Source organism: Suillus fuscotomentosus (genome assembly GCF_016647785.1).
Source record: "Suillus fuscotomentosus strain FC203 chromosome Unknown F5891scaffold_88, whole genome shotgun sequence".
NCBI classification, from domain to species: Eukaryota; Fungi; Basidiomycota; class Agaricomycetes; order Boletales; family Suillaceae; genus Suillus; species Suillus fuscotomentosus.
This window is the reverse complement of record NW_024539600.1, coordinates 143,134-169,870: the sequence shown is the minus strand read 5'-3', so window position 1 is coordinate 169,870 and position 26,737 is coordinate 143,134. Positions and strand designations below refer to the sequence as shown.

Genomic DNA, 26,737 nt, shown 5'->3' with positions numbered 1-26,737 from the left:
TTGCTACTTCAACTTCATCTACAAAATGTTCAACTCAATCCGGCTCATTAAAACAAAGTATTTTGCTCCAGCACTTCAACATCATTAAGGTTCTGCTTCATTCCATTTATCATCCTCGCCATTGTAACTGACCACCTCAACTTCATCTAGAACTGCAAATTCAGCCACAACATCGTCAGGCGGACAAGGTCATCTCAGTACAACATTCAGTTGAGAGCGGAGGTGTGCACATGAAAGAAATTTAAGTTTTATTGTAGTTTCGCGAGTGTCAATTGCCGCATGACCTTTAGTAGTGTGTAGCGTCTCATTTGTTATGTTCAAAATGTGTCCAACTATATCATACATGCAAGAAAACAATATATTGCATCTTTTTAGGGAGGACATGTCTTTATTACAAGTACTATACTATGCTTGCATTACCAAAAATTAAAATGGCATGGCCAAATGATGATAACAGAATGAGCAAGATATGTTGAACGAGTGACTCAGGACCCATCACACTTTCTCCCTCCTGTTCATTGTATTTAATCAAGTTGAGAATGAATATTGGATATAGCCGCAACTCACTTGGATCCGTGGTCTGAAGACATCTCAGCCTGGGGGTGCTTGTTTTCCTTCTGAGAAGCGCCGATCGTATTTGCAGTGTCGTTGCGTGTTGATGGCTTGGGGATGTGCTTGGTCCTGCGTGTTTCAAGCACTGGTTCATCATTGATGTCTATGTCATCAAGACAGTTGCTTCCTGGGGTAGGTGCCAATGGATCCGCGTCAAAGGAAGGAGTTGTCAAAGAGAGAGGAAGTTCGCCAGTGAGTGACTCGGTGCTTGAGCTGGTATCTGGAGGGTGACCGGAAGTAGTGACTGGTGGAGGGATGTGAGAGATGGTGGGCAGTGTGTTCAAGATGGTGTCTGGGGGGGGAGTGGAAGTAGTGTCCAGTTGAGGGGTGTGAGAGATGGTGGGCAGTATGCTTGAGCTGGTGTCTGGAGGCAGGGTGGCAGTACTAGCAGTGAATGGTGATGCAGGGGGAAGTGGGACCATGGTAAGAGTAGATATTTCAGATGCACCAGCTAGCGGCTCCAACCCCATCTGAACATCCAGATTGGAGAGAAATATATCTAAGTCTGGGGGCGTCCAGTCATCGCAGGTGCTGTGCAAAGGGGGCAATGGGGGCAAAGGCGCCATTGTGAGTGATTCTGGAAGGATGGGAGATTGTAAGAAGAGTCCATCGAGGGATGTATTGTGTTGTGTTGATTGCATATCAGACCACTGTAGTGATACATCCCCAGTGGACAAGGCATTAGAGATGCTACCACTGGTACCTGACAATGATACATCAATCATGGATAAGTAATGAATGATGCTGCCGGTACCTGATGATGATACATCCAAAAAGGACAGAAGCTCACTACCTGACTTATATATATCCAAGTGCAACAACGAATCCCTTGTGTCACCACCAGTTCCACTACTACCCTCTTGCTGTTGTGGGCTTGATACACCAGCCTCAGCTATTAAATTTAATGCCCAGTCAGTTTAATGAATTCAATTGCTCAGAAAAACTCATGGTATACTCGATGTAGAAAGTCTCAAAAGGGCTCCATGACACCGGCATCAAACCCAGGGTATGTGGTGCTAAAGTTGTTACCTAGCTTCGTTTGACTGACATGAAAACTGAACAAGTAAGATATGGTTTTAATTTTTTCAGTAAAATGCAAGCTTACCTATAGATATCAATTGTCCCAAGTGCTTCTGGAGACGGACCCCCAGCAAGGAGGGAGAACGACATCCCAGTTGCTTCTGCCAGCCCTTTCAAGAATGAGTTAGCAACTGCTGCAAGTTTGTCAAGGTTTCTTTTTGAAGCAGAGGTAAGTTGGTGATATGGTGCCACTGAATGTAATAAACATGAGCTCACCTTGAGTAATCACCACACATTTGCCTCTGTCCGATTTGCTTATCTTGGATTCTCTGCTGCTTCTGGTCTTCGAGATACTGCTTCACTTGGTCCTTGATATCAGGCGACTCCTGGGCATATAACATTGCAGTCTCCTTCTTCACAAGAGTGATGTGTTCGCCATTGGTAAGTGTCCTGTGTTCTTGAGCAGCTTTCTCCAGAGATCCTTTAACAGTTGGCTGAACACAAGTTGTGTAGAACAATTTTGAGTATGCCTCCTGTTCCTGGAGCATGCACATGGGCTTTTCGCACTCAGTAATGCTTCGAACCACGGCATTGATCACACTCATTGTATTTGCCTTCCCCTTTCTGCCCGATCTTGAACCTCCTAGGCTATTTTTGAATCAAGTATATAATTTCTTTGTCGTATGTATTTAGTCACATCATTATCCATAGCCTAATGGGTGAATACTCACCATCTTATGTGCATCATGAGCCGCACCCATCTCCATTAACGTCAGGGGTCCTACCTGTGTGATGTGACCCGGCTGTTACAGTAACATGGCGTGAGCCCCCAGCTACCGATATACCCTCTGCCACCTTGCACGGCAAAGACACGATACCCGGGCCTTTAGGCCTTGATGATAGAAGATAGAAGAGAAGCCCGGAAGATGCCGGCTTAGATAAGCGGTCTGGACCGCATATGACGACAGATGACGACATAGGTCTAGATGACCTATTAATGATATCAAGATAGAAGGCAAGCCTCATGGTTGCCTCATGTACTGATAGAAGGACGCCTCACGGTCCTTATCCTAGATAGAAGCCTGCCTCATGCATGGTATCTCTGACTCGATAGATAAGCAGATTAGAACCCAGCTTCAAGCTGAGCTTAGATACAATAGAGTAGCCTTATATAAGGTTGATGATTAAAGTAGATGTTCCTTACTTTAATCTTACTGGGTTTTACCTTGAACCACTTGTCTTGCTAAAGCTACTTGCTCGACATTCGATCTGTACCTTCAGAAGGACTTGAGACCCCTTCTGCCTGTAACTGCTACAATCGCTCGCCTCCGCTAGCGTACGCAACTCCTGCTTGTCTGTAGGAGCTGACCTTGGACTCTCAGCATGAGGTATCACTGTCGTGATCGTCGCTGTTAGATCATCCCAGTCTGCACACAACTCACCGTCATAACACCAGCCTTGGTTCTGGGAACTCTTCAAACCATTGTTCACAAAGGTCGGCAAAGAAATTCTTGTAGTTCTTGCTTTTTTCACCCTGCTTTGCCTTGAATTTTTCATACCAAGGTTGCAACCAAGCCTCTTGTTCAACTGACGTCCATCTAGGAGGGGCCATGCTATTTTTGGATTTAGTCATATTCACATGACAGTGACGTGTTTCATGTATGTTACTGACTTGATATGTTTTGCTGAGGCAACCGAAATGAAAATTTAAGTAAGGAGCTGTGTGTTATTTGCAACATGTCATCATTATCCCACGCATAAATCTCCCTCGGGCACCACCAACCAGGGCCTCACGCGCACATGTAGTAAATCTCCCTTGCACACCAACCAGGCCTCACGTGTAAATCTCTCTCACACTCCAACCAGGTGTAAATCTCCTTCACACACCAACCAGGGTGCATACACAGACTCAGGTATTTTCTTATTATATTTGAATGGATAGTGGTATTCAACCTGGGCATTCAGAACATGCAGTAAATCTCCCTTGCATACCAACCAATGTGTATAACTCCCTGGCACACTCACTATGGGCCGACCTCAATTGTACAACTCATCTGAAGAAAAGGCAAGAGCTGCTCATAAGTATAGACAGACATATAAAGAAAGGTATGTTGTCAGCTAGCTACTGTAACTCCACTCATAAAATTTTTGTCTAGGAATACGAAATCTATAAACCAACAGTTATTCGCAGTGATCAGCAACTCATCCCGCGAGTTTACAGAAACCTTATGCTGCGCATTGATTCAGTGTGAGGAGTCTTAAGTGATGAATGTGCTCATCGATATCCTCGCAGCGCTTGATATAATCAAGGATTTAGAACTAGAGGCACGCAAGGTAGGAAGTGCAGTACTCACACGTGTGCGAGAGGTCAGGGTGTCACTACAAGATATAATTGCGTGGGTTAGGATCGATATGGATGCCTTGGATGAAGCATATGAAAAGGGGGAGATTTATCACCAATATGCTAACAGTATCTATGTATGTACGTAACCCTATTAGACAAGTCAACGAAGTCGCTATTGGTGGCTGATGCATGTTGTATTACAGCTGATCCTCCATTCGCTCTCAGCACAGAAACTTCTATCCCTTTCTGGGTCTCGTATCTGGGCCCTCAGGCTGTGGATTCGCGATGGACCATACACTGGTATACATCCCTCTGCCGGTCTCTCACATATCCTTGCTGACTTGTCTATTTTCCCAGTCTGCACAATCATCATGCTGCATCCCACCACTCATCAAACAGAACAAGCAAAACTTGCAGTGAGTCAAGAGAGATGCCAACATCATTATGAAAAGTAAGTTTGATTTTTATTAATTGTCTTTGACAGATGACAGTTCAACTGACATACAAAGACACAGAGACGCTATATTGAAAAGGCAATGAGAGCTTTGCCTCACAAAGCCATCACAGGAGGTACAGGAGATTCAAAGAGCACTTGCTGTGGCCTTGGGCTATGATGACGAAGATCCATCTGAGCTGGAGACGAGTGATGACGAGAATGATGCACTGTATGTCATGACTTTTTTTATTTTATAAATAGTGAAACATAATTTAAATATCTACAGATTACTAGATCTCCCATCGTGGCTGCTCGCTGTCAAAAGCATCAAGGATGAGATGTTGGTGCTAATTGGAGAGCCCTGCACATTTACACAGAATCTCCTCTCTCAGTACGTCAAAAGCTTGCCAGATGAAGTGCTTGGCAAGGGCGACACCTCAATCATTCAAAATGTGATGTAGAAACAACAATACTGAGAGGAACAAATGATGCTCCTGACTGTATCTGTAAATAGTTGTAAGGTCGCACATTGCCTAGTCTGCGTTACTTGAGGAGACAAGTGCATTCAACCCTAAAGGGGAAGCGAGTGCAGCGAAGATCTAGAGGTATGTGCTGAAGCAAGGCACGGGAACACGTGCGCGTATTGGCGCGAAGCGCAGGAAAGCGCGTGCGGAAATGATAGAGAGACTAGACTTAAGTGATAATATGATGCAAGAGATGTCAGAGTGTGAGATGTAAAGGAATAGAGTTCTACTATGTTCTGCTAAGTAGTAAGTAAGTAGTAACAGGTAATTGGGAGGTGCAGTTGTAGGAAAAGTAAGTGGTAAAAATGTAAGTCAGTAATAGTATGTACTGCTGGCGCTTATATAGTGCGCCTAAGCGCTGTAATGCGGAGCCGAAGCGCTACCGAGTAGGTATGTAAAGATATATATGAGTGAGAATCCATGATAAAAATAAAGATGGAACAATATGCAAATGAGAGAAATAGAAATATATGCACTAGAGGGCTTGGTGGACAGTGGATGGGTGCTTCTGGATGGCTGGCACTATAGGGCGCTCAAGTGCGGGAATGGTGTGCGCATGGCGCACATTGCGCGGGAAAGCTGCGCCTCATAGTGGAATACCTGTGGATAGCACACAGAGTGATGCTGCAAGTTTGTGCTATGTACTCCTAGTGTAAAGTGCCATATCACACCATGAGAGGCATGATTCTCTACAGCGAAAACTGAGGTCGAACACTTACTCCGCCGTGCAACTCGAGTGCAGGATCAAATCGTTATTTTCTGTGGAGTCTCGACTGAGTCTCGCGCTACTGAGTCAGTCTCCCAGTTCTTAAGCACTACACTTGCTTATCTAGATGATGTCCAGTATTTTTTGGACATTGAAGGACTCACTGAGTTGATGGTTGCTCACTCAATGGGAGAGCTGATGTACCAGAAGGATATCCATATTTAAGGCTTACATTCATGCATTTTGTCATCGACTTTTCGATAAATCCATGTACTGTTTCTACTAGCACGAATGTTGATTGGTCATGTGCCTGATGCATTGTTTGGTGAGCCCACTGCTTCCTTTGAAGCTCTAGTATCACAGATTCACCAATGTCATCATACTATCAGCCACAGGGATATATCCCTCCAACTTCCAGCCCCTTGTCACATCAGCATGTCGTTCAATACTGTTTTTCTTCAGGTTACAATCTCTTAGTCATGTCAGCTGGAGGTTGCCCATCCAAACGCCCAAAATTAAATCACCATATCCATAGTGAAACTGTTGGACAGGCCAGCACCAGACATCACAACTTCAGCCTGCAGGCAAATGGAAATTTCAACCTCCGGACATCATACTTGTCTGCTTCCAGACCTGCAATAGAAGAGGAGGAGCAAGCGCTATCTCAACAAGCTGTTGGCGTGGACTCAGACCCTTGGAATGAGACTCAGTTTTGCCAGGCAGTAGAAGATCCACAGTCTCATTTGGATGGGCCATCTCAAGTACGGCGCCGGAGAACACCAGGTGTAAGTCTCTTATGTAGTTTTATTGTAGTATTTTTTTGATTATCTTTTAGGATGATCCCATCGCCCTTTGGCTGCCCGAACGCGAAACATACTTAGATGAACTCATTTGTCTTGAAGGGTGAGGCAAAAGCGCCAGTGAACCATGCTCATGTGGGGAATTTTCACTGTCTTTCAGATGTCAAGACTGTTTATCTCCTCTGCTATCTTGTCAAGCCCCTTCAGTGACAAATTCTGTATTATATGGGCCACCCGACCTCCATAATATCCCATATGAGATGGGCCAGCAGATCATGGGCCCATGTTGTGTATATTCTCGATGGTGATGGATGGGCCGGTGTAGAGACTCATGCCTCTCATGGCGTGATATGGCAGTTCCCACCAAGGAGTACATAGCATGAACTTGTAGTGTCACTCCGTGCGCTACCCACAGCTATCCCTATACAAGGCACAACTTTCCCATGCAACGCGTGCCATGCGCGCACCATTCCCGTGCTTGAGCGCCCTATAGTGCCAGCCATCCAGATGCATCCATCCACTGTCCACCATATTCTCTAGTGCGTATATTTTTATTTCTCTCATCTGCATATTGTTCCATCTTTATTTTTATCATGGACTCTCACCCATATATATCTTACATACCTACTCGGTAGCGCTTCGGCTCCGCATGACCGTGCTTAGGCGCGCTATATAAGCGCCAGCAGTACATACTACTACTTACTTTTCAACTAACTTTCCATTTTTACAACTTACTTTTCCTACCAGTCACTTACTAGTTAGCAGAACATAGTAGAGATCTATTTGTCCACACTTTGCACCTCTCTTCACTTAGCTTGTATTATATTATCACTTAAGCTTAGTCTCTCTACCATTTCCACACGCGCGCACGCGCTTTCCTGCGCTTCGCGCTAATACGCGCTGTCATGCATGGTATGTGATTCATACCATGTCAGATATATAGAGAGTGATAAGGAAGATATGAGAGACTGTCTAGCCCTTTGTCACTAAGTTACCTCTCTATTTTTCCTTTATTTCATTGTCTTGTATTTTATTTCTCACTTTACAGGCTTATTTTACCTTGTATTTGTATCAAGCATGTGACCTTCTGTTTATTTCTCATTGTTTATTTTTATTTGGCTTCTCTCAGCCACCAAGTTTTGTATCTCTATTTATTTCTGACTGTTTATTTGTATTTGGCTTCTTTCAGCCACCAGCTTTTATTTGTCATCACATCATGTGACTGGGAAATATTCTGGTTTGTAACATTATTTAAGCTGACTCAGCATGTTTAGTCATGATTGGCCATGCTTTGTAACAACATTTAACATGACTCAACATGTTTAGTCATGGTTTGTCATGGTTTCTAATTTCTTTGTAAGATTACACTGTATTTGTAATGTACTTAGTAATAAGCTGATTCATCACCTGGTTTGTAAGCCACATTCTTACCAATCCATCTGATTAATCATGCTTAGTAAGGGGGTTCCCAAAAGGTATAAAAGGACCCCATTTTCACCCATGAAATACAATCCTCCCACTTGACTCTTATCTCAAACCGTGTGAGACCACTAAGACTTAAAGTGCAGGCCAATATAAGTGCCTTGAGGTAATCTAAGATATCATTATCTATTCTAAAGTTATATACTACCTTACAGGGGTCGACTATATAACTTTCATTATTGTTATTCTACTCTAGGTTATATACTACCTTACAGGGGTTGACTATATAACCATTGAACAGCTCTCATTCTAAGCTTTATGTGTATTCATAAGACTCTCCCTTTCAACGGAAAGTGAGACACATCTAAGGATGACAAAGTTGAAACAGACTTTCATAGGTTGAAACACGACCTACTAGGCTGAAACAAACCTAACGAATTTATCCAGAACACAGAACATTCCACAACAACTTCGTATAAGACTACACAAGAAGAGGACAACAAACTAAATCCTCCCAAGAACTCACCACGTTACCTCCCACGAAGTAGAAAAGTCAGAGACCGTGGACTTAAGGACTGGCAAGAAGTCTTCACCGTGTATAATTGTGTTGTCATTATACACAACTTTCATATAAGACCCTTAAGTAACAAGACAGCGCGCGTGTTCCCGCGCCTTGCGTGCACCTGCACTTTCTCGTGCTTCGCTTCAGCGCATACCACTAGATCTTCGCTCCACTTGCTTCCCCTTTAGGGTCGAACGCACTTGTCTCCTCAGGTAATGCAGACTAGGCAATACACGACCTTACAACTTTTACAGATACAGTCTGGAGCATCGTTTGTTCCTCTCTGTATTGTTGTTTCTACACCGGGACACATATTATTTCCAATGGAGACAGGTGGGCCCATATATGCCAATGATATATATATCCTTGATGTTGATGGATGGGCCGGGGGAATATGATCATTCATGGAGATGGGTGGGCCAATCTGGGTAATATGTAGAGTAGGATATTATAGACAGCTGGGCTGAAGAGAGATGTACGGCAAATATTGTTATATAGACGGGCGGGCCGATGGGGGTGTATTACATATATGGGTGGGCCGAGGTAGGGGAATATTACATAGACAGGTGGGCTGATTCAAATTTCCCCAAGTTCCGAGTTCCAGGACCCCCAGACCCTGAGACCCAGGAGTCTCGGGATTCAGGATTCGGGGGTTGGTACATCTCGGTTTGGGGTTTGGCACTGAAAATTTGACATATATATTTTTGTGAGTGTTGTGCTTCTGGTGTCCATGCTTAGAAATAGGATATGTTGCACACCAGGGTTCAGGTGTGGGGTTTTTCCACTTCAGTCCTCGATTATTGGTCAATGCCACACATGGTCGATTCATGTTTTTGTGCTTAGGGGTTTAGATTTGGTGGTCGATGGTAGGTATATGCACTCATAGTGTACATGTATCCTACGTGTTTGATTCGCTGGTGGCTACATCAGCTGTATGTCTTGATGGAACATATCTAGGCTCACCCATATATGTACCCATCTATGTACAATTCCCCCACATCAGCCCACCCATCTATGCATTATCCCCCACATTGGCCCACCCGTCTATGTAATATGTCCTATGTTGGCCCACCCGTCTATATAATTATACCCCACCTCGGCCCACCCGTCTATTTGATATCCCTTTCGTCGGCCCACCCATATACAGTGGCTCAAAAAAGTGTCTCAATGTTTGTAACATTTCATGTAATTGCTTTATTATGAGCCAGGGTGTGGGAATATGACTAAACTATAGGAAGGTGTCATAAAGCTATACTTCTTAGCCTCATTTGAGTTCCCTATAGTGTGGGAAGCTGATGTCATCATGTGCAGATATGGCTATTTTAATTTGGTGACTCATTGAGACACTTTTTTGACTTTTAGTTTGACCAACACAATCTCAATAATTATGATACTTTATGTGACCTTCTGTTGCTCTAATCACTTCTGCCACTCTTCTAGACATGCTATCTATCAATTTTGAATATTTCTTCTTAGCACTCCTTTCTCACTCTGCTGCAACTCTGTCCTACAGCTGAAATAGCCCCTATGACGAATTTTGATAGGCTGCAAGCAATTTCTTGAATATTTTTCAGAGATATTCAATAGGGATGATGTATAGGGACTATGCTAGACATGATAGAACATTGAGATCGTGGTATTTGAGCTGCTAGTGACCAATTTAGACATATATTTAGGATCATTATTTTATTGCAACATAGTACCTTCCTCATTAATCTATGATTTCTGTATGCTTCTTAGCAGACTCTCATCTAAAATAGAGATGTACCACTTGGTATTGGTCCTTCACTTTACTTCACACAGAGAATATACACTCTATTACATCTCATACAGTCCTATACCTCTATGTTTGTTACTCCACACTTAAGAGTTTACACTTTTTTCTTTCTTTTAGTGGTTTACCTGTCTTTTTACAGATGTATTCCCAGCCATCTGACCTCATCATATTTATCTTGGTCTGATCTTATAATATGGTCCTCTTCCAGTCCTCTTCCAGTCCAGTACTGGTGCTTTAAAGCTAAAGTTTACTTTCTCTTTCTATAGGCTAGGAATAGGAGAGTCCTCTTCTTCTTGATTGTAGCTTTAATATTTGTTGCCTTGCAAGTATTATTGATGGTTTGAGTGGAAACAGAGCTGAAGATGATGGAATTGATGAATTAGGTGGCCTGAGTAGCATTAGCAGCCTGCCCAGTTAGAATATGGTAAATGTGAGATCTTCATTCATGTGAGGTAAGCTTTCGATTTAGTCACTAGCAGCTCAAATACCACGATCTCAATGTTCTATCATGTCTAGCATAGTCCCTATACATCATCCCTATTGAATATCTCTGAAAAATATTCAAGAAATTGCTTGCAGCCTATCAAAATTCGTCATAGGGGCTATTTCAGCTGTAGGACAGAGTTGCAGCAGAGTGAGAAAGGAGTGCTAAGAAGAAATATTCAAAATTAATAGATAGCATGTCTAGAAGAGTGGCAGAAGTGATTAGAGCAACAGAAGGTCACATAAAGTATCATAATTATTGAGATTGTGTTGGTCAAACTAAAAGTCAAAAAAGTGTCTCAATGAGTCACCAAATTAAAATAGCCATATCTGCACATGATGACATCAGCTTCCCACACTATAGGGAACTCAAATGAGGCTAAGAAGTATAGCTTTATGACACCTTCCTATAGTTTAGTCATATTCCCACACCCTGGCTCATAATAAAGCAATTACATGAAATGTTACAAACATTGAGACACTTTTTTGAGCCACTGTATATGGGTGGGCCGACGAAAGGGATATCAAATAGACGGGTGGGCCGAGGTGGGGTATAATTATATAGACGGGTGGGCCAACATAGGACATATTACATAGACGGGTGGGCCAATGTGGGGGATAATGCATAGATGGGTGGGCTGATGTGGGAGAATTGTACATAGATGGGTACATCATCACGGATTTGGGGAGGACATGCTTTTTATAGATGGATTTGGCAAAGTCCAATCAAAATTTTACTGCATGATATGTCAATATATTTTACAATAATACAATACACACGCACGAGCAAAATGGCACTGATAGTCAATACACTACAAGCAAACTAAAATTTTGACGGAAATATGTAACATTTCGCAAGTATGATTGTGCTACGACAAAGCAATACCCAAGCGTGAGCGAAAATGGCGTGAAGGGACAAGAAACTACAAGCAAACTAAAATTCTGACAGAATTATATAACGTTTCGCAAGTATGATTGTTCTACGACAAAGCAATACCCAAGCGTGAGCAAAAATGGCGTGTAGGGACAATAAACTACAATCCTGATGGCAGGACCGACAGAGTGAGACCAAAATTTCAGCGTGTTATTTGCGATTATGCGACAATATAAAATCTTGCACAGGCATGAGCAAGGTAGTGACAGGATAAAGACAATTCAATTCTGACATAAATGTGTAGTACTTCCTCCGTACGGCACGGGTTGCGACTGCTCCCCCGCCATCCTTCTTTCGTTGAGGCCCTCTTCCACCAGGAGTGCAAGGATTTCAGCAACGGAAAGAGGAGCTGTGATAATGCGGCACGCCCTCGAAATATGATTGGGCAGACCACACGGGGATCCATCAGGCGTGTGCACTGGACATAGGAAACCTGGATGATTCAAAGTTGTTAGTAAGAGTTCATGATCTCCCAGTGGTCGAACACACACTGGGGGAAGGCATAACCAGCTGTTTGTGAGCGGAGATCACTGTTGAAGCCGAAGGACTCATTAACGGGAAGGTACACTTTGACGGTGAACATGGGCGTTCCAGGCCTCTGCTCTTCGCTGGAGACCTGGCCACGACGCCTGTTCAACACGCTGTAAATACCACCGATGGCATTCTCAGGACATTGGATCTTGACTGTGAATGGTGTTAGTACCCTGTAAGACTACGAGGCGAGCAGGACGTACCGAGATACACTGGCTCCTGAAGACCAGGGGTAGCAAGCTCCATGAAGACCTGAACCGAAAGCAACGGTGCCCTTGTCTGGGTAGACCTGGATGTCACCAAGGGCAGCGTCACTGTGAAGTTGCTATTATCAATAAATGATTATTAGTGTGACGGAAACGTAGATCTAAGCGAATACGTACATCATCGTGTTCAGAATTTACAAGGATGCAATGAGAAAAACAGGCTCCTTTGAATGAGTTGGATGGTGAGTCAAATACACACTGTGACCGACTTCAGGGCATAGTAGAAAACCTGGATGATTCAAAGTTGTTAGTAGTAAGAGACCAAAATGACAGGAACGTACCAAGAATGAGAACTCATATCCCAGTTCACCTTGATATATTGTACGAGTACTCGAAGCGAAGGCCCATCTGTGGACCTCCAGAATAGAGGGCGTCTCTGAAATGACCGGTCTGGGACATCGGCAAGCCCATCGGCACCTCCAAGCGGAGTATGAATAACTTCCATGGTTGTTGCGAGTATTTTTGCAGCCATACAGCAACAGAGCGAGCTCATTAAAGTTTGAGCAAAGTCGGTGGCACCTCACGATTACATAATGAGCGCACGAAACTCAAGCTGAGTTAATTGATTCAATTGAAGCGCAATTTCCCAGGCAGATATCAGTCCGCTTGCCTCACAGATCTGAAGTGCTATCTACTACAACATCTCAATGGAACATAGCGAGCTCAACCTGCAACAAGAGATCAGCCAGTTCGATTATCTTCAAGCGCAACAAGCGGTACATGAGTTTTCTAACTGTATCTAGCTCGTCTGATCCCAGGACTAGCCACTACCAGTCCCAGAACCGCCGATGATCATCCCAGGCCCACTAGTCATCAGCGATTCGGCGATCGTACGTGGCACTCACTATGAAACATATTCAGTACTTAGAATTTTCAGGCATTATGGAATACTGCAACACAAACGGCTCAGGGTCGCGCCCAAGATCGCTGTTCTGCGTTGCAGTACGAACCTATCCCAACCACAGAGCAAGATAAATGTTGGCTTACCCTGTTGGCGTTACAGAAGGAGCAGGAGCTTGAAGACACCGTCAAATGGGTGGAAAATGCCTGGAAGGAATTGGTGGAGGTCAGGAGGCTGCTGGGGATCAGAAGGAATCAGTAGTTACCTTGAGCGCGCGGTGTACATTAAATTGGTGGATTCGAACACGTCGTCAAGCATATTGCTCGTTCGAACGTACGTCCGCGTCGCCTTCTGATGCAGCTTGAGCAGCTGCCTGTCGGAGGGCGCGTAGTACATGTCCAGATCGGCGTTGATGAGCTGGGAGCTGAAATCATAGTGCATATGTAGAACACGTCTGAGTACTAAAGAGCGTTGGAATTAGTAACTATTTGTGACGATATCATGCTAACCGGATTCGCTGTGTTGTCGTTGTAACGAAGCTGGTCGACAAGGAACTGACGAACTACTGAAGGTGTCTTGCCATTCTCAAAGCGCACTTGAGATATTGCATGAACGAGACTCTGAATATTTGTCACAACCCAATAACGAATTAACGCTGGGCAGAGACTAGGACTCAAACAACAGAATAATCACACAGAGGAAGTAGGCAGCAGGTACGTCTTGGTATTGCTCACTTGGAGATACAAGAGGTTTGAACTAAAGAACTACTGACTACGACGAGCTACCTATATACACATATTGAAACTGAGATCGAAACTGAGTATGAACTAACTAACCAATCAGAATAATTAAAGGTATCGTACGATTCTATATATAACTATGATGTCATAACATGTGCTGCAGCCGCAGTAAGACTCTGGAACATTCCAAGAGTGTCGCGAGGCATGACATCAACATCTTCAGCATTGTCCGATAGATCACGTGACTCTGGTAATTCTACAATAGACGCAATAATAGGAACTTCTTCAACAGTAAACACATTCTTAGGAACAGGCGCTGTGACTGGGCGCTTAAAGGACTTAGAATTAAGGAACGAATAATGGTTTGTATTTGGAACTCGTGACAATATTCATGAGTTGTGAGATAGAGGTAGCACCCTGAAAACATACCTTTCGAACAAAGTATTCTGCCAGGTCAGAGAAGTCATTAGGCTTTGGGACGTAAGTATGAGCGAATAAATCTTGGTTGGGGTCTTCTGGGTCATAACAGTAGCGAAGGAATAACTTGAATAGATGAAATAGTCCCAAGAAATCAAGTTTCCGAATAGCACACTGATGTTTTCATGTCAGAAACAACTTGAAAAGTTAACAAATCTAAAAACACTGACGTGCACTAGAGCCATCGCAGCCTCACACCGTATGCGATAATAGTAATTGGAGACGAGCACTGTCTTGGTGAATGTACTTGAAATGATGGCGGTGGATTGCTTTGCGAGAGCATTAACAGCCTATGAAAGTTTAAGTCAGGAAGATGAATTGTCGACAAATAACTCACTTCTAGTTGTGCAACGACATCGCGATCTCGCTGCAACTGCGACACCCACATAAAGTCGGGTTGTTCAAAAGAGATAGTGGCGATCCATTCAAAATCGGCATCCATGCAAATCCACTCGTATGTTGCACCCGACATCACCTGCTCATCTTCCTCGGTACAGTCAGCCACCTTCCAGTTTTCTCGCTCCTTTTCCTTTTCCCAGATCTCAAGTCCAAAACCCATGTCGATTAGACCCATGGCTTCAGCAGCTTCTGCATCGCCTTCCGCTGCAGCCTGAGCAGCCGCTTGTCGTGCCAAGTATCTCTTGGTATTTCGTCGGATATGTTTGTACTTCGTGTTGAAAGGGACTTCAAAGTGTTTGAAGGACGAACGAATGTCTAAAATGTGCTCATATGGAGTGCCATCCGCTTCATGGATCCAAACAGTCATTTGGCCCTTTAGAGACTAGTGAGGGGGGCTTGATCAGGATGCTACTGCTCGTAAACGCACCTCAAAAAATGGTACAGGCTTATGCAACAGTTTCGACACCTTGTTGTGCTCGAGCACCTTGTATGCTGGCGAATCTTGTCGCATCATGATCTCGACTGCCATCTTCTTCCTATTGAAAGAAGCAGAGAACCCGAACGCTGGACAACCACTACCGTAGATCCACTGCTCAGCGAATGACCGAAGATCAATTCCACTGACCTTCCTGCATGTACGCAAGAACAAGTGTGTCGATAGAGCATTATTTTGCAACTCTGCTCATTGCTGACAAGAAAATCTTGGGCAGGACACGAGGAAGACCGGGCGAGGTACCAGACTTGCCAAGACGTCGATCCAAAATGTGCAGCACAAGGGGCGCCTTCAAGTTAACAAAAGGTAGTGTCATGGAGTCTGGGGGATCATTATGCTGTGGTTGGCAGATGGGCGGCATCGATCTGTTGTCCCACTTGACGACTCATTGCATGTCCCACTTGAGCCTGTATCGATACTCATTATTTCCCAGGAGCTTGCAGACGAACAGGCCGGTGATATACAGCGCAAGACCATTTACGAGCCAAGTATCTGACCATGTCTTTTGTTGGATGTTGATTCTCATCCACTGACAGGCCAGGGCGTGACTAAGTGCTTGCCAGGTTTCAAGCACCTGCTCAATCGAGTCCTCGCCATGAAGAAGGTCCACAGTGATTATCGATAGCGTCGAGCTGTCAAAACGCTGAACAGGCATCTTGTCCACCGCTACCACTTTGTATGATCCAAACGGGTAGGAACCGAACTCTGTACTGTAGAAGTTCATTGCCGAACGCAGGGATGAAATCGACGAATGGAGCATAGATTCATGACCAGGCAAGCAAAACGCATGCATCAGAGGCTGTGAAATGCCAGACGTATCCTCTGATGTGAGCTCTGTCGGGATGGGATGCACATGGAATGGTCCAGCAGCAAAAGCGACATGCTGTACGAACGTCAACACTGCTTGAGAAAAAAAAAAGATGGTTTTGTTTGAGTTGTTAGGATGTGCAACCTGTGCGGCCGTTGTTAGCCCGCCTGAAGAGAAGTACGTGGGCGACATGCCTGATCCATGAGGTCGCCACTGCAGATAACTACCGTCCGGATAGACTCCTGGGACTCTTCAAAATCACCATTCTCTCCGCAGTGACCAGGATCAGGCTCTTTGAGATAGTGAGGAACAACAAATTCGAACTCCCAAGTGCACTTCTCCCACACACTGTGGACGCATGGAACCCAAGCATCTCGCAGCATCAGGAGACGATGATGTTGTATATGCATGTGGTACACGCTGGAAAATATCAGAACTTCTTCATCACAAACATAGTAGTTGCTTACATATGGGTAAGACTCGGAGCCGGTAGGTAGCACGAACTGGATGCCATCGACAGGGCTTCTCAGGATAAAATCAATGTGAACCGCAATGGGCATGAATTCAGGTCTGGGTTCAGGTGTGTGGGAAGAGATGGGGGTATGAGGCTCAGGCATAGCAGCTAATACGGTATAAAAAAAATGAATGTGTGACATATAATCCTCGAGCACCGAAATTTACCTTCACTGAGATGACCGTTAAAAGCGATTGGTTTGTATGGCCGGTTTGTCGAAGCGAAACTTCCTACGGAATTGCAATTGATAGTTCACCCTCATCGCCTCAGTCCAATGCAGAATATATTTTCTGCTTCAGCTCTGGATAAGTATGGCAATCCTGAGGATTTAAGTTGATCTGAGCGAGAGCATCATAGTGAACAAAATCCGCTGGGTGTGACGCGACAGAAACAGAGTGAATTGCTGCAGAAAACACGTCAAACAAGCCATCCGGAATTCAAGCGCAGCACATACTGCATTGTCTAGAGTGCAGATGAATAGTCTTCAGGCTGGGATTAGTTGTAAGGAGGGTGATTTTTGTGTAGCCCTGTTCAAAATGTTGTTATATGAGCGCCCGCCATGGATGGCGATGAATTGAGATTATTACATGCCAAGGACAGACAGACGGGGCAGATAAGGTCGCTAGGAGCAGTCGCTCATATTCCGCTCAGGAGATGAGGGAGATAATCATATGATATCATCTCGCGTTGCAATAATTGCTTCAGCGGAGCCGCAGCTTTGTGAGGTTGTGCGTATCGTCCGACAGCTTGTTGCAGTGTGCAGTTTAAGAAATTTGTCTTTTCGACGACTTTTGAGCGGGCCCAAGGATACTTCCTTTATCAGAAAACAATCATCAAAGGTCACAATGCACAAGTACTTACATGTTTCTTCATCACAGTCAATCTCAGAAGCGCTGGACACATTCCGGCGACCATGAACGTCAACTTCCATACCACTAGGTTCCACGCTGAACGAGTCCTGGATCGGTGAAGCTTTAAGCTTCTTCAGTTTTGGAGCCCCACGTGCAGGCCAACAACCAGACATGTTTGCATTAACCGACGCGTTTCCTTTTTGAACCAATAGGAAAGTGATTCGCATCTCAAATCATATTTTTCATGATAAGATACTGACGGGATGGCAGCGGTCGCATATTGGACTGCGTTGTAGTCAGTATGGGACGCGAATCAACGGTAGTGTCTGAATATATGGTCAGGCTTGTCACTACGAGAGAATGACTGGGCTGGTTGATACCTTTTGCTCTCAGTCGAGTTGTCGCGCTTCAAGGTTTGTTCGAAATTAATTGAAGCTGTTCCAACCCCGGATGACTGGTGCTCGCATCTAGACTGTATACAATCAATGTCCGCATGCTGTGGGATAACCGGATCACTGTAAGAGGTTTATTTCAGTATCAGGCGCCTCGAGTAGTGTATCACTTACGGAAGTAGCGTTAAAGACAAGGATGAATGGCAATTTTGTCTGATACATGATACTGATAATGCGTCACGTATTGTCGAACTGCTAGATGACGCAGTGCTCACCTGCAGGCATACAAAATGTTGGACATGAATGTTACAGGAGCTGTCGCCCGTGGGGTGTCAATGATGTACGCCACTACAGTGGGGGGCGAGGAAGCAACGGCATCTGTGATAATGGTGCCAGATGCTGACCAGGTAAAAAGCTCGGTTTGCCCCAGCGTTGGTAGTACTCACATGAGGGTGGTATGTAGGGCCAAGATGGTATGTCCAGTTGTACAAGGCGAATCTGCTGGCATATTGGCTCCTGATCGCGTACAGACCCGGGACAAAGTTGCAACTAACAGTTATTTGATTGGATTGGAACGCAGCTGGTGCGCTTTGGTTGAATACGATCTCGAAAAGCAAGTGACGTGGTTGAGTGATGCGCAGCGGGCGGAGCTGCATGGAAGTATAATGTTGCTGGTGTCCCCTATCTGCGAGGCAATTCCGTGCGTTATTTGTATCCCGGCCATCAAGTGACATTATAGAGCGCAACACATCGAAGGTCTCATCAATTCCGAGGACCACGATGCCTATGTGTGTTCATCCGGGCGTGAGTGCAGCAATATGGGTTGCGGTGGAGGAAATCAACTACATAGGAGGCATCAGCATCAGTATCAGCGACGCGCCTGCCCGTTCACGGTGAAAATCACCGTCAACTTTCACGTTAATGAGATTTTGTCCCTTTGGAGTAATCCAATCAAGAACACTGCCTTTAAGGCATCATATCATTATCTCTTGATCCAGATGCACCTTTGGAGCTAAAATGAGTGATCGGTATTAGATGTAAAGCAAGAAAAGCTTGGGGCAATTATTTTCCGACTTCCCTCATACAGCAGGTACCAGGGATAGGGTCCAAGTGGTAGTCAAGTGTGCTACAAGGAACGTACTGGGATCATACAAGCAGGGATGTGATGGATTATCTACATCCTTGTAGTCTAACCCCGCTTTGAAGTGCAAAAGTGGGGTGGTGAGTCCTATAGAATAAGGCATAATGTGCTAGCCACGGTACACCCTGTAGCAGGCGCCTGAGTCCAATCCCAAAGGTTGACCAAGTGCCTCTCGAATGCATTGGATGAAATTTTGGTACCTGTTGGGTATCCAGGAAGTCGACGCCTGAAGAAAATGGTGCTGTGAACAGGATAAGAATCAGCCTTCAAATTGCAAATGTCACACACCATCCCGCATGCACTGGCGATCAGATGCTCTGGTAGCTTGTCGTATTGGGCGGGAAAGAGATCTAATAGCGAGCAGTGTTGCAACCTGAGCGGCTGCAAAATACCAAGTGCCAGGATTACCAGGATTGGCATCCCATGCTAATATTTCTGTAGGATACAAATCAGTATCGCAATCCTATGATTTCAAACGAATTTCATACCCCAGGAAGAGCAGGGAAAGCTAACCGATGTCACCTCGTCATTCCAAGTCATCATACCAGTAAGCTGAGTGATATAGGGTCAGTCGCTCCCGGCGTGTTAGTCTTCCAAAAAAAAGCCACCCAGAGCCTTCTTCCGTAGATCCTCAGCGAGAGTGAAACAGTTTTCCTTTAGGGACTTCACAAATTTGTATCTCTTGTTGTATACCTGTGGGTGTGCATTAGCCATGTCAGTACAACTCCGACAATTCCCTGAATTAGATGTTGGGAATCCAATCCCGAACACTGATGTATCTGCGCATGTCCATTCGCCCCTTGAGTGAACTTATGGCGGACATGAAATCATTATCCAAAAATGCTCCATCAAACCCAGTGTCAACCTGGCTTTGAAAGTCACTGAATTGAGAGCCGTTGACAGAGGAGCGATGATCAATGAGGGCGATGTTGTGCCCTGGCTCCATGTCTTTCTGTCAAAAAGTCAACAACTCATCCTCGGTGTGATATATTGCGTACGCACTTGAATGACAGGCCTTGTTATGAGATCGTTGTCTGTATATACCCAGAGTTGCTTCCAGCCGTGTGGGATGGTGAACGACTAGTGAAATGTCAGGGGTGACCAACGAGCCCATCTGAACTCTCGATGAAAGCACTTACAGTTACATCGGCTTGCTGGCGCATATCCTGTAGACGACTTTAGTGGTACTTTGACAGACTCGGAATATGACCTACCATATAGACAGATTCATAAGCCTTCTCTATGTCCACGGCGGACGCGTTCACTTGCCAAGGTAGGACGTGAGCCACCTTGAGGAAAGACCCCTCGAGGGTTTCAACTAGTAAGTGATGCTAGAATAGTCATGCATTTGAGTCAGCCTAAAATAAATCAAAGGTTCAGAATTTACCGAGCGGCTAAACCAATCAAATATGGTCGCTTCCTTCTCAGCTGTGGGAGGATTATAGATATGACCAACTCTGAGCTGTGAGGACATAATTGGGGACGGCGGCAGTGATAATCTGTCAAATGATGAGTCGGTGCGATGGTTAGCACTATACTGACGGTCTTTTGAAACCCACCTACTAAAGCTTACACGTCATATCATATCGCTTTATTTTTCGATATTCCTTGCATCGAAGTCTAGTGCGACCTTTATCGACTCGAGGCGAACTCGTACCCTGTTTTTGCAGAGCGATTTCATTCTGAACAGCTCTATGATGGTGAATAGCCTTCGCAGATTCAATCTATAGCGATGAATCAATGTGGCCGTCAAAATTTCGACATTGACTCCCCATCAACGTGAATATGTCACTGACCTATCCTGGGTACCCAAAGCTGTTGCGGTAGAGTATTTGACTTCCTGTAGCAGGTGTTTGAAATCCAATCTCAAACGCTGATATCAAGATCGTTGTCCGTATATACTCAGAGTTGCCTCGAGCCGCTTGGTATGGTGAGTGACTAGTGAAATATAACTGGTGATTAACAATAGAAAATAACAATGAAATAATGAGTGCTCACAAAGAGTACTGGGTATTGAAGGACTGCTTCTGATAGCGAGAGGTTTCAAAGTTGAATGTTTTAAAGGATGCGTTCGAGTTTGGCTCATATCGATCTGTTGGATTACTACAATAAGCCTGTTTGGATTGAAACAACTTGAGCAACACTCCCTTGAACCTGCACCAGAGACGTCCCCGGTCTGTGCGAAAGGCTGAGTGATGCTGCTGCTGTTGGTAGTCAGCGCCAGAGCCCAAAATCAACAACTATCAACAAGTTTGAGCCATTGATAAGCCATTGATAAGCGTCATCACTACTAGTGGATTCTTCCGATGGTTTCCCGAAACCTCACGATGACATTGACAAAAAAAATAAGTACATGAGCCGAGGCCTAGTCAAGCTCCCTTGTTCTGCCTTCCTATGGCACATCTAGTTTTCATAGTCAAGGGTAGAGTCACTATCACTACACTCGTCTTCAGAGTCTTCACCTGAACTGGATCCCAAACTTGAATGATCCGAGTCAGAGTCACATATACCCTGATCTTGAATTTCCTCTTCTTCAAGATCCTCAAAAATTACAGTGGTGTCAGTAGCTTTGTGACTAGTATGGGCGTATGTGTGCCCAACTCCTAAACCCCATTGATAATGCATGAACATGTCACAGTCTACAAACCTAAGCTGCTGTATCAGTGAAACCTCATTTAGGTAGAGATGTTAGACGCACCAATTGATATAGTAGTACCGCCAGTCAAGCTTATCTTGAGCACAATGGGAAATGCTCCTGCCATCCAAACACCGCAGGCCTTGAGTGAATTGCGGAATAACATGGCAACATCTAAGAACGTTATCAGGGTCAACAAACCCAAACGTGTCTGGATCCGCCATAGGAGGGAAGCAAACACGATCTAGTACAGATGTACATCGGCTCGAGCCTTCACCAACATCTATGTGTTGATACCAGCGCACCCAAAGGAAGTCGATTCGTTGCGAGTTGTAGTTGATCATGCCAGGGCCGATATAACTCACATTGACATGATAAATGCCAAGTACCCGAGCGTATAGATAAGGATGTTGATCACTGTCAGTTGCGTCCTCGCTAGGTTGGCCCAGAAGCATGACATTGCAATGCGATGTCGATGGATTGATGATATCCTGAGCTCTGCGGACATCGTATGTCGTGTAGTTAAGACGCATCAAGTTGTGTCTGTACATGTGATCAGCCTTGATAAAAACACGGACTTCTGCATTTGAGCATGCCGGGGAAGCTCCTGGTACCATGATTGCGGTAGAACTGTTGATGCGTGAAAGATCATTTCCTTTAAATAAGGTTTCCTTGATTTTAGTAAGGAGAAAGTGTTGAAGCTTAGGCAAGAAGTCCTATTACTCAGAATCAGCGCCATATTGCATTCAATTGTCATGATTATGTGGCACTTACTTTGATTGCAGGATCGCCCAGGTGCCTTTGGTGGAATAGCGGGATGTTCTCGGGATTGTTTTGAGATTTCCCCGCGTGGAAACGAGCCTCAGGTGACGTAGCGACTTCTTCATCAATCACCGCACCATGTGGCGACTGCCTGTCATGAATGCGATGTATACGAGCTTCGAGCTGTTCGATACTGGTAATCTGTTTGACGAATCCTTTTTTGTCTGTTCGATGATACCTTGCTTTCGATGTTCGGTGTTCTAGCTCTCCCTATAATGCATAAGTAGTTTTTATATGATCGACGATATAATCACGATGTACTCACTGGTTCAGTGCTATATGAATCTGTTGTGCCAAATTTGCGTATTGAAGTGGAATAATCGCCCAGGGCGTGTAACTTATACGTTTGAAGATTAAAAGTCTTCATTCGCCGAGATGTCTGGTGTGTCGATGTCGTCGCCTCTCCATTGCCAGCACCATCACGTAACTCCCGGCGTTGGCAACGTTCCGCTTCTCGTTTTAGTTCCCGGGTCTGGAACGCTACACAAGTATGTTTCTGAAAATGGCGAAGCTGCTTTCCGAGCGTAACAGTGGCAGTGTCGAGGAGGTCAAGGGTCTCGTCAGTGTGCATGCGCAGTTTTGCGAGGGCGTGCCAGTGTGCACAGGTACCAATCAGAGCCAAAACATTTGTATTGTGCGGCTCTGGAAGGAGGGCATCAAATACGGGGATGGTGCACTGATTAGATAGCCTGAGGTATGAGTAATATAAAGTGGTAAAGACAATATAGAACCTGACCTGAAGAAGGTCCTCGAAGTCTCGAGCAGCCATCTTCTTCATTTCGGAAGCGTTCAAAGCAAATTTTCGGACAGTGTCACGACCAAAGGTAGGAGTGAGTTGGTAGCTTGTGAACAGGATGGGATGTACAAATGTCAAGATTGTCTTGGTGAGCCACTCTATTGCATGGGCTGTTGCAGGAGTCAACATCGTAGCAATCCTTTCCACTGGATCAGTCAATGGAATGGGTGATTCTTCGAGTGGAGTTGTCTAGCTCATGTGGGACTCATTATATACCTTGGCCATGATGGCAAACAATGTCCGGCGGTCACTGATCGGTGGAATTTTTTTGAAGAAGATGAACCCAAAGACCTGCTCGAGCCTGAAGATCTGCCATTTGTGTCCGGACCTGAGTTCCAGCCAAAGGAAAACACCATGGTCATCGTCGACAAGTCCAGAGTTCATCGCCTGGAGGTTCAATGCTGTGAATGTCCAAATGCCATGAGTCCGGACATTCAAATGTTTTGACACAGATTTTTCCCTGCATCTTTTAACAGGCCAAAGACTGTGTTCACCTTCAGAGTGCTCAATGATTTTCTACTGGACAGCCTTGAATGCAGCACCTCGGCGATGAACCCCAGTGAGAACCGGACCTTACCATATCGACGGAAAACGGCCGAAATATTGATGAGCCACAGACATAAGATTTCCGTAGATGAGCGTAGAGAATGGGACTTATAGTCGATTTTCTAGCGACGCTGTTCGACGGAGATCTCACGATTTCGCACTGATTCTTGCATATGATATTTCCGTCGACTATCGTAGATTCTTAAATGTAGTCATATTGCACAATGAAACTACGGAAATCACATGAAAACAACGCTAATATACATTGCAAGAACAAATGAATGACACCGCAAAAATGAGATATACATAACTATACTACCTGCTGCAGTCTGTCCACCTGGTCCTCGCCAGCAACCCACCTGATGTCAACCGCTGCACCCATGGTGGATGCCAACTAGTATAGGCTGCCGGAAGAGATTTTGCTGATGATGTTGACTGTATTGCCATTCCATATATTGTCCTTGACCTGAGAAAAAAAATGTAAACAGCTGTATCAGGATGAGTGCGCATTTAGTTGAGTTCATTACCAGCTTCAGCGCGTCGGGATCATAATCCTGCAAGACATAAATCAATCATGTGAAACATGTAGCATAGGAGTACGTACCAGCTGCTTCTCTTTCATCAGGCCAGACCAGTAAATCCTGAAATTGGCTGATGAGCCATTTGCGACACTCTGCTTGAACCATCGGTGTGTGCAGAGTGACCTAAGCCCAAAATTCCAGGTCAAAGGTTGATACAATGTTCTAGATCGACACATGACATACCTTCCGTTCTTCGATGTACTGGGTCACTGCAGGATTGGGGACAGTAGATTCGCGTTTTCGCTCAGCAAGCGTCGCACTGCATGTACCCAAGTCAGTGCCAGTTTGAACAAGGTCTTTGAAGACTTACAGAGGGTTCTTGTTATGGGGAAGGAGGTCTACAATCCCATCAGTATCTGTGAACATAATACAAGCACGAGTTGGCGACTTACCATGGTTGCATATGTTACTTATACAGGTGTTTCTGTGTCCTCGGTGCTCGTGTCAACAGTGTCATTGCCATGATCGAGACGGTCTTGGGGAGTGGTATCTGCTATGTTTGCATGTATGAAGCTTCCAGAGAGTTGCTCGCGTCATGAGTAATCGATAATCAGCGAAACACAGGGCACAGGAAGAGACACGGGCCCAGGACCAGATCAACCTGGGATGAAGCCATCATACTAGTATGTAGTTGAAAGTGAGGACACGCGTCGCGTACACTTATCAAGTTAAAAACAACACAAACAAGTGACAAGTGATTCGAATTTCGCTGTGTTCGATTGATTGATTGACCTATGTCTGCAAAAATGTGCAAGAAAATATTGACAAAATTGTGTGTTTGCTTCTTTTAATCGAGACGACGCACGTCAACTTTCTCGATAATATGCTGAATTCACGATTTGCGTAGCTTTGACAATATTTGTAAATATATCCATTGTTTTCCATCGATACGGTGAGGTCCAGTTCTCACTGGGGATGAACTATTACAGCAAGCTCTGGAGAATGACCTCCAGCATGTTTCCACACCTTGTTCCAGTAATGCCTTACCCTCTTCATCTACTGGACATCATATTGACAAAGCACATTGCAAGGACCGATACAGAGAGCTCATGAGGGTCGCTCGACAGTGGAGACAGTTGAAGACAATGAAATAGCATGGCTTTGGCCATCATTCTGATAACCTGAGCACAGGAGAACTCGCATTATTTTGTCCAGTGTCTTCTTAGATAGATGATCTATAGATAAACACCTATAAAACAAATATCTCCACGGTCAGCGATTCAGACAAATACCAATGACTGATAACGTGGTCATTTGTGGGTGGCTAGTTGTATACTACCCAAAGTATATTCAGCTAAGGATACTTCTGCAAGATCAGTAATACAATGGTCAATCCAATCTATGGACTTTGACAGGAAAACAAACAAACAATGGTCAGCCTGACAGTATGGCAATGACCGAAAGAATATACGGGATTCTTCCTCAAGTTCCCTTTCAACAACAGTGCTTTGTACCAACTATACTCCAAAGAAATGGTGCAGAATTTACAATGATAAACCCCCTCAGCACAAAACAGGTAGAATCAAAGGTCAAGACTAATCAAATGCTTTATTGTAGAACTCTTAGCTCAATATTGAACCTGCTGTCAAGGAACTCTTCTTTGAGTATTCAAACAGACTCAGGAACGGACGTCCTTGGGTTTACTACCAAGTCCCCTCTTCAACGGCTAAAGCCTAGCAGGCACAGAATATCTTGGCTCAGTATCACTACTCAGATGAGTGAGGTCAAGCTTCACTATCAATTCCTAAAGTCTCCCCACTATGCTACTTCTGAGTCTTAGGTGGACGTAGAGACAACATGAATATTTTGAAAATATATTTCTGGACAAAGACCACCAAAGGTTGGTGAAAGTAAAAGAAAAGAAAAAGAATAATAGAAATCAGAATATAACTGTGGCTGTACCTTGCTTGCTGGTTGTTGCACACAGTGAGCTCACAGCTGGTTGTTCAGTATGATGAGCTTGCAGTATTACTGTCTCTTGAGAATGTTCCTCTCAGTCTTGAAACAGTTCTTGACACTGGTACTGACACTTATCACACCTTACTCACAACTTGATGTTAGATGGGCTGAAAAACACCCACTAGAAGTGCTGCTGTTCACTTTTTTTATTTCAAAAACTGGGGTCATTATATACACAATAAATGTGGCTGTGCTACTAGTGTATTCAAGAGTCATCAAGAGTCATAATGAGTCATAGTAAGTATCTAGAGTGAGTCATAGTGAGTCGTTGGGTATTTTGCTAAGTCATGTGACCTGTCCAACCCCTGATGACAAATCCAGAAGG

At 44.5% G+C, this 26,737-nt stretch overlaps 7 protein-coding genes across 7 annotated transcripts; 3 read left to right on the top strand and 4 right to left on the bottom strand.

The window, feature by feature from the left end:
- Positions 1–495: 495 nt before the first annotated feature.
- On the bottom strand, positions 496–2,658 carry F5891DRAFT_985460 (uncharacterized protein; the record flags this gene model as incomplete). The annotated part of the gene is made up of 7 exons (XM_041377597.1): positions 496–511; positions 568–1,315; positions 1,403–1,504; positions 1,642–1,667; positions 1,718–1,846; positions 1,909–2,280; positions 2,390–2,658. 7 exons carry the CDS (start codon positions 2,656–2,658, stop codon positions 496–498), a joined length of 1,662 nt encoding a protein of 553 aa, XP_041219496.1.
- Positions 2,659–3,658: 1,000 nt separating this feature from the next.
- Positions 3,659–5,867, top strand: F5891DRAFT_985459 (uncharacterized protein; the record flags this gene model as incomplete). Its single annotated transcript, XM_041377596.1, has 8 exons — positions 3,659–3,738; positions 3,789–3,880; positions 3,926–4,114; positions 4,202–4,276; positions 4,334–4,392; positions 4,544–4,641; positions 4,699–4,864; positions 5,781–5,867. The coding sequence occupies 8 exons, from the start codon at positions 3,659–3,661 to the stop codon at positions 5,865–5,867; spliced, it is 846 nt and encodes a 281-aa protein (XP_041219495.1).
- Positions 5,868–6,121: 254 nt separating this feature from the next.
- On the top strand, positions 6,122–6,549 carry F5891DRAFT_1195844 (uncharacterized protein; the record flags this gene model as incomplete). The annotated part of the gene is made up of 2 exons (XM_041368202.1): positions 6,122–6,427; positions 6,478–6,549. 2 exons carry the CDS (start codon positions 6,122–6,124, stop codon positions 6,547–6,549), a joined length of 378 nt encoding a protein of 125 aa, XP_041219494.1.
- Positions 6,550–12,080: 5,531 nt separating this feature from the next.
- F5891DRAFT_1256839 (elongation factor G, III-V domain-containing protein) lies at positions 12,081–12,323 on the bottom strand (the record flags this gene model as incomplete). Its single annotated transcript, XM_041370038.1, has 1 exon — positions 12,081–12,323. A coding segment is annotated over one exon (243 nt), but the record flags the coding sequence as incomplete, so codon positions are not given.
- Positions 12,324–13,064: 741 nt separating this feature from the next.
- Positions 13,065–13,705, top strand: F5891DRAFT_1195842 (uncharacterized protein; the record flags this gene model as incomplete). Its single annotated transcript, XM_041368201.1, has 4 exons — positions 13,065–13,133; positions 13,182–13,247; positions 13,295–13,483; positions 13,628–13,705. 4 exons carry the CDS (start codon positions 13,065–13,067, stop codon positions 13,703–13,705), a joined length of 402 nt encoding a protein of 133 aa, XP_041219492.1.
- A 430-nt stretch (positions 13,706–14,135) lies between these two features.
- Positions 14,136–16,792, bottom strand: F5891DRAFT_1256836 (uncharacterized protein; the record flags this gene model as incomplete). Its single annotated transcript, XM_041370037.1, has 10 exons — positions 14,136–14,327; positions 14,428–14,589; positions 14,646–14,765; positions 14,813–15,247; positions 15,302–15,552; positions 15,590–15,732; positions 15,769–15,956; positions 15,978–16,369; positions 16,541–16,595; positions 16,643–16,792. 10 exons carry the CDS (start codon positions 16,790–16,792, stop codon positions 14,136–14,138), a joined length of 2,088 nt encoding a protein of 695 aa, XP_041219491.1.
- A 3,023-nt stretch (positions 16,793–19,815) lies between these two features.
- F5891DRAFT_1195840 (uncharacterized protein) lies at positions 19,816–20,547 on the bottom strand (the record flags this gene model as incomplete). The annotated part of the gene is made up of 5 exons (XM_041368200.1): positions 19,816–20,025; positions 20,076–20,153; positions 20,213–20,239; positions 20,288–20,404; positions 20,461–20,547. 5 exons carry the CDS (start codon positions 20,545–20,547, stop codon positions 19,816–19,818), a joined length of 519 nt encoding a protein of 172 aa, XP_041219490.1.
- Between the last annotated feature and the right edge of the window lie 6,190 nt (positions 20,548–26,737).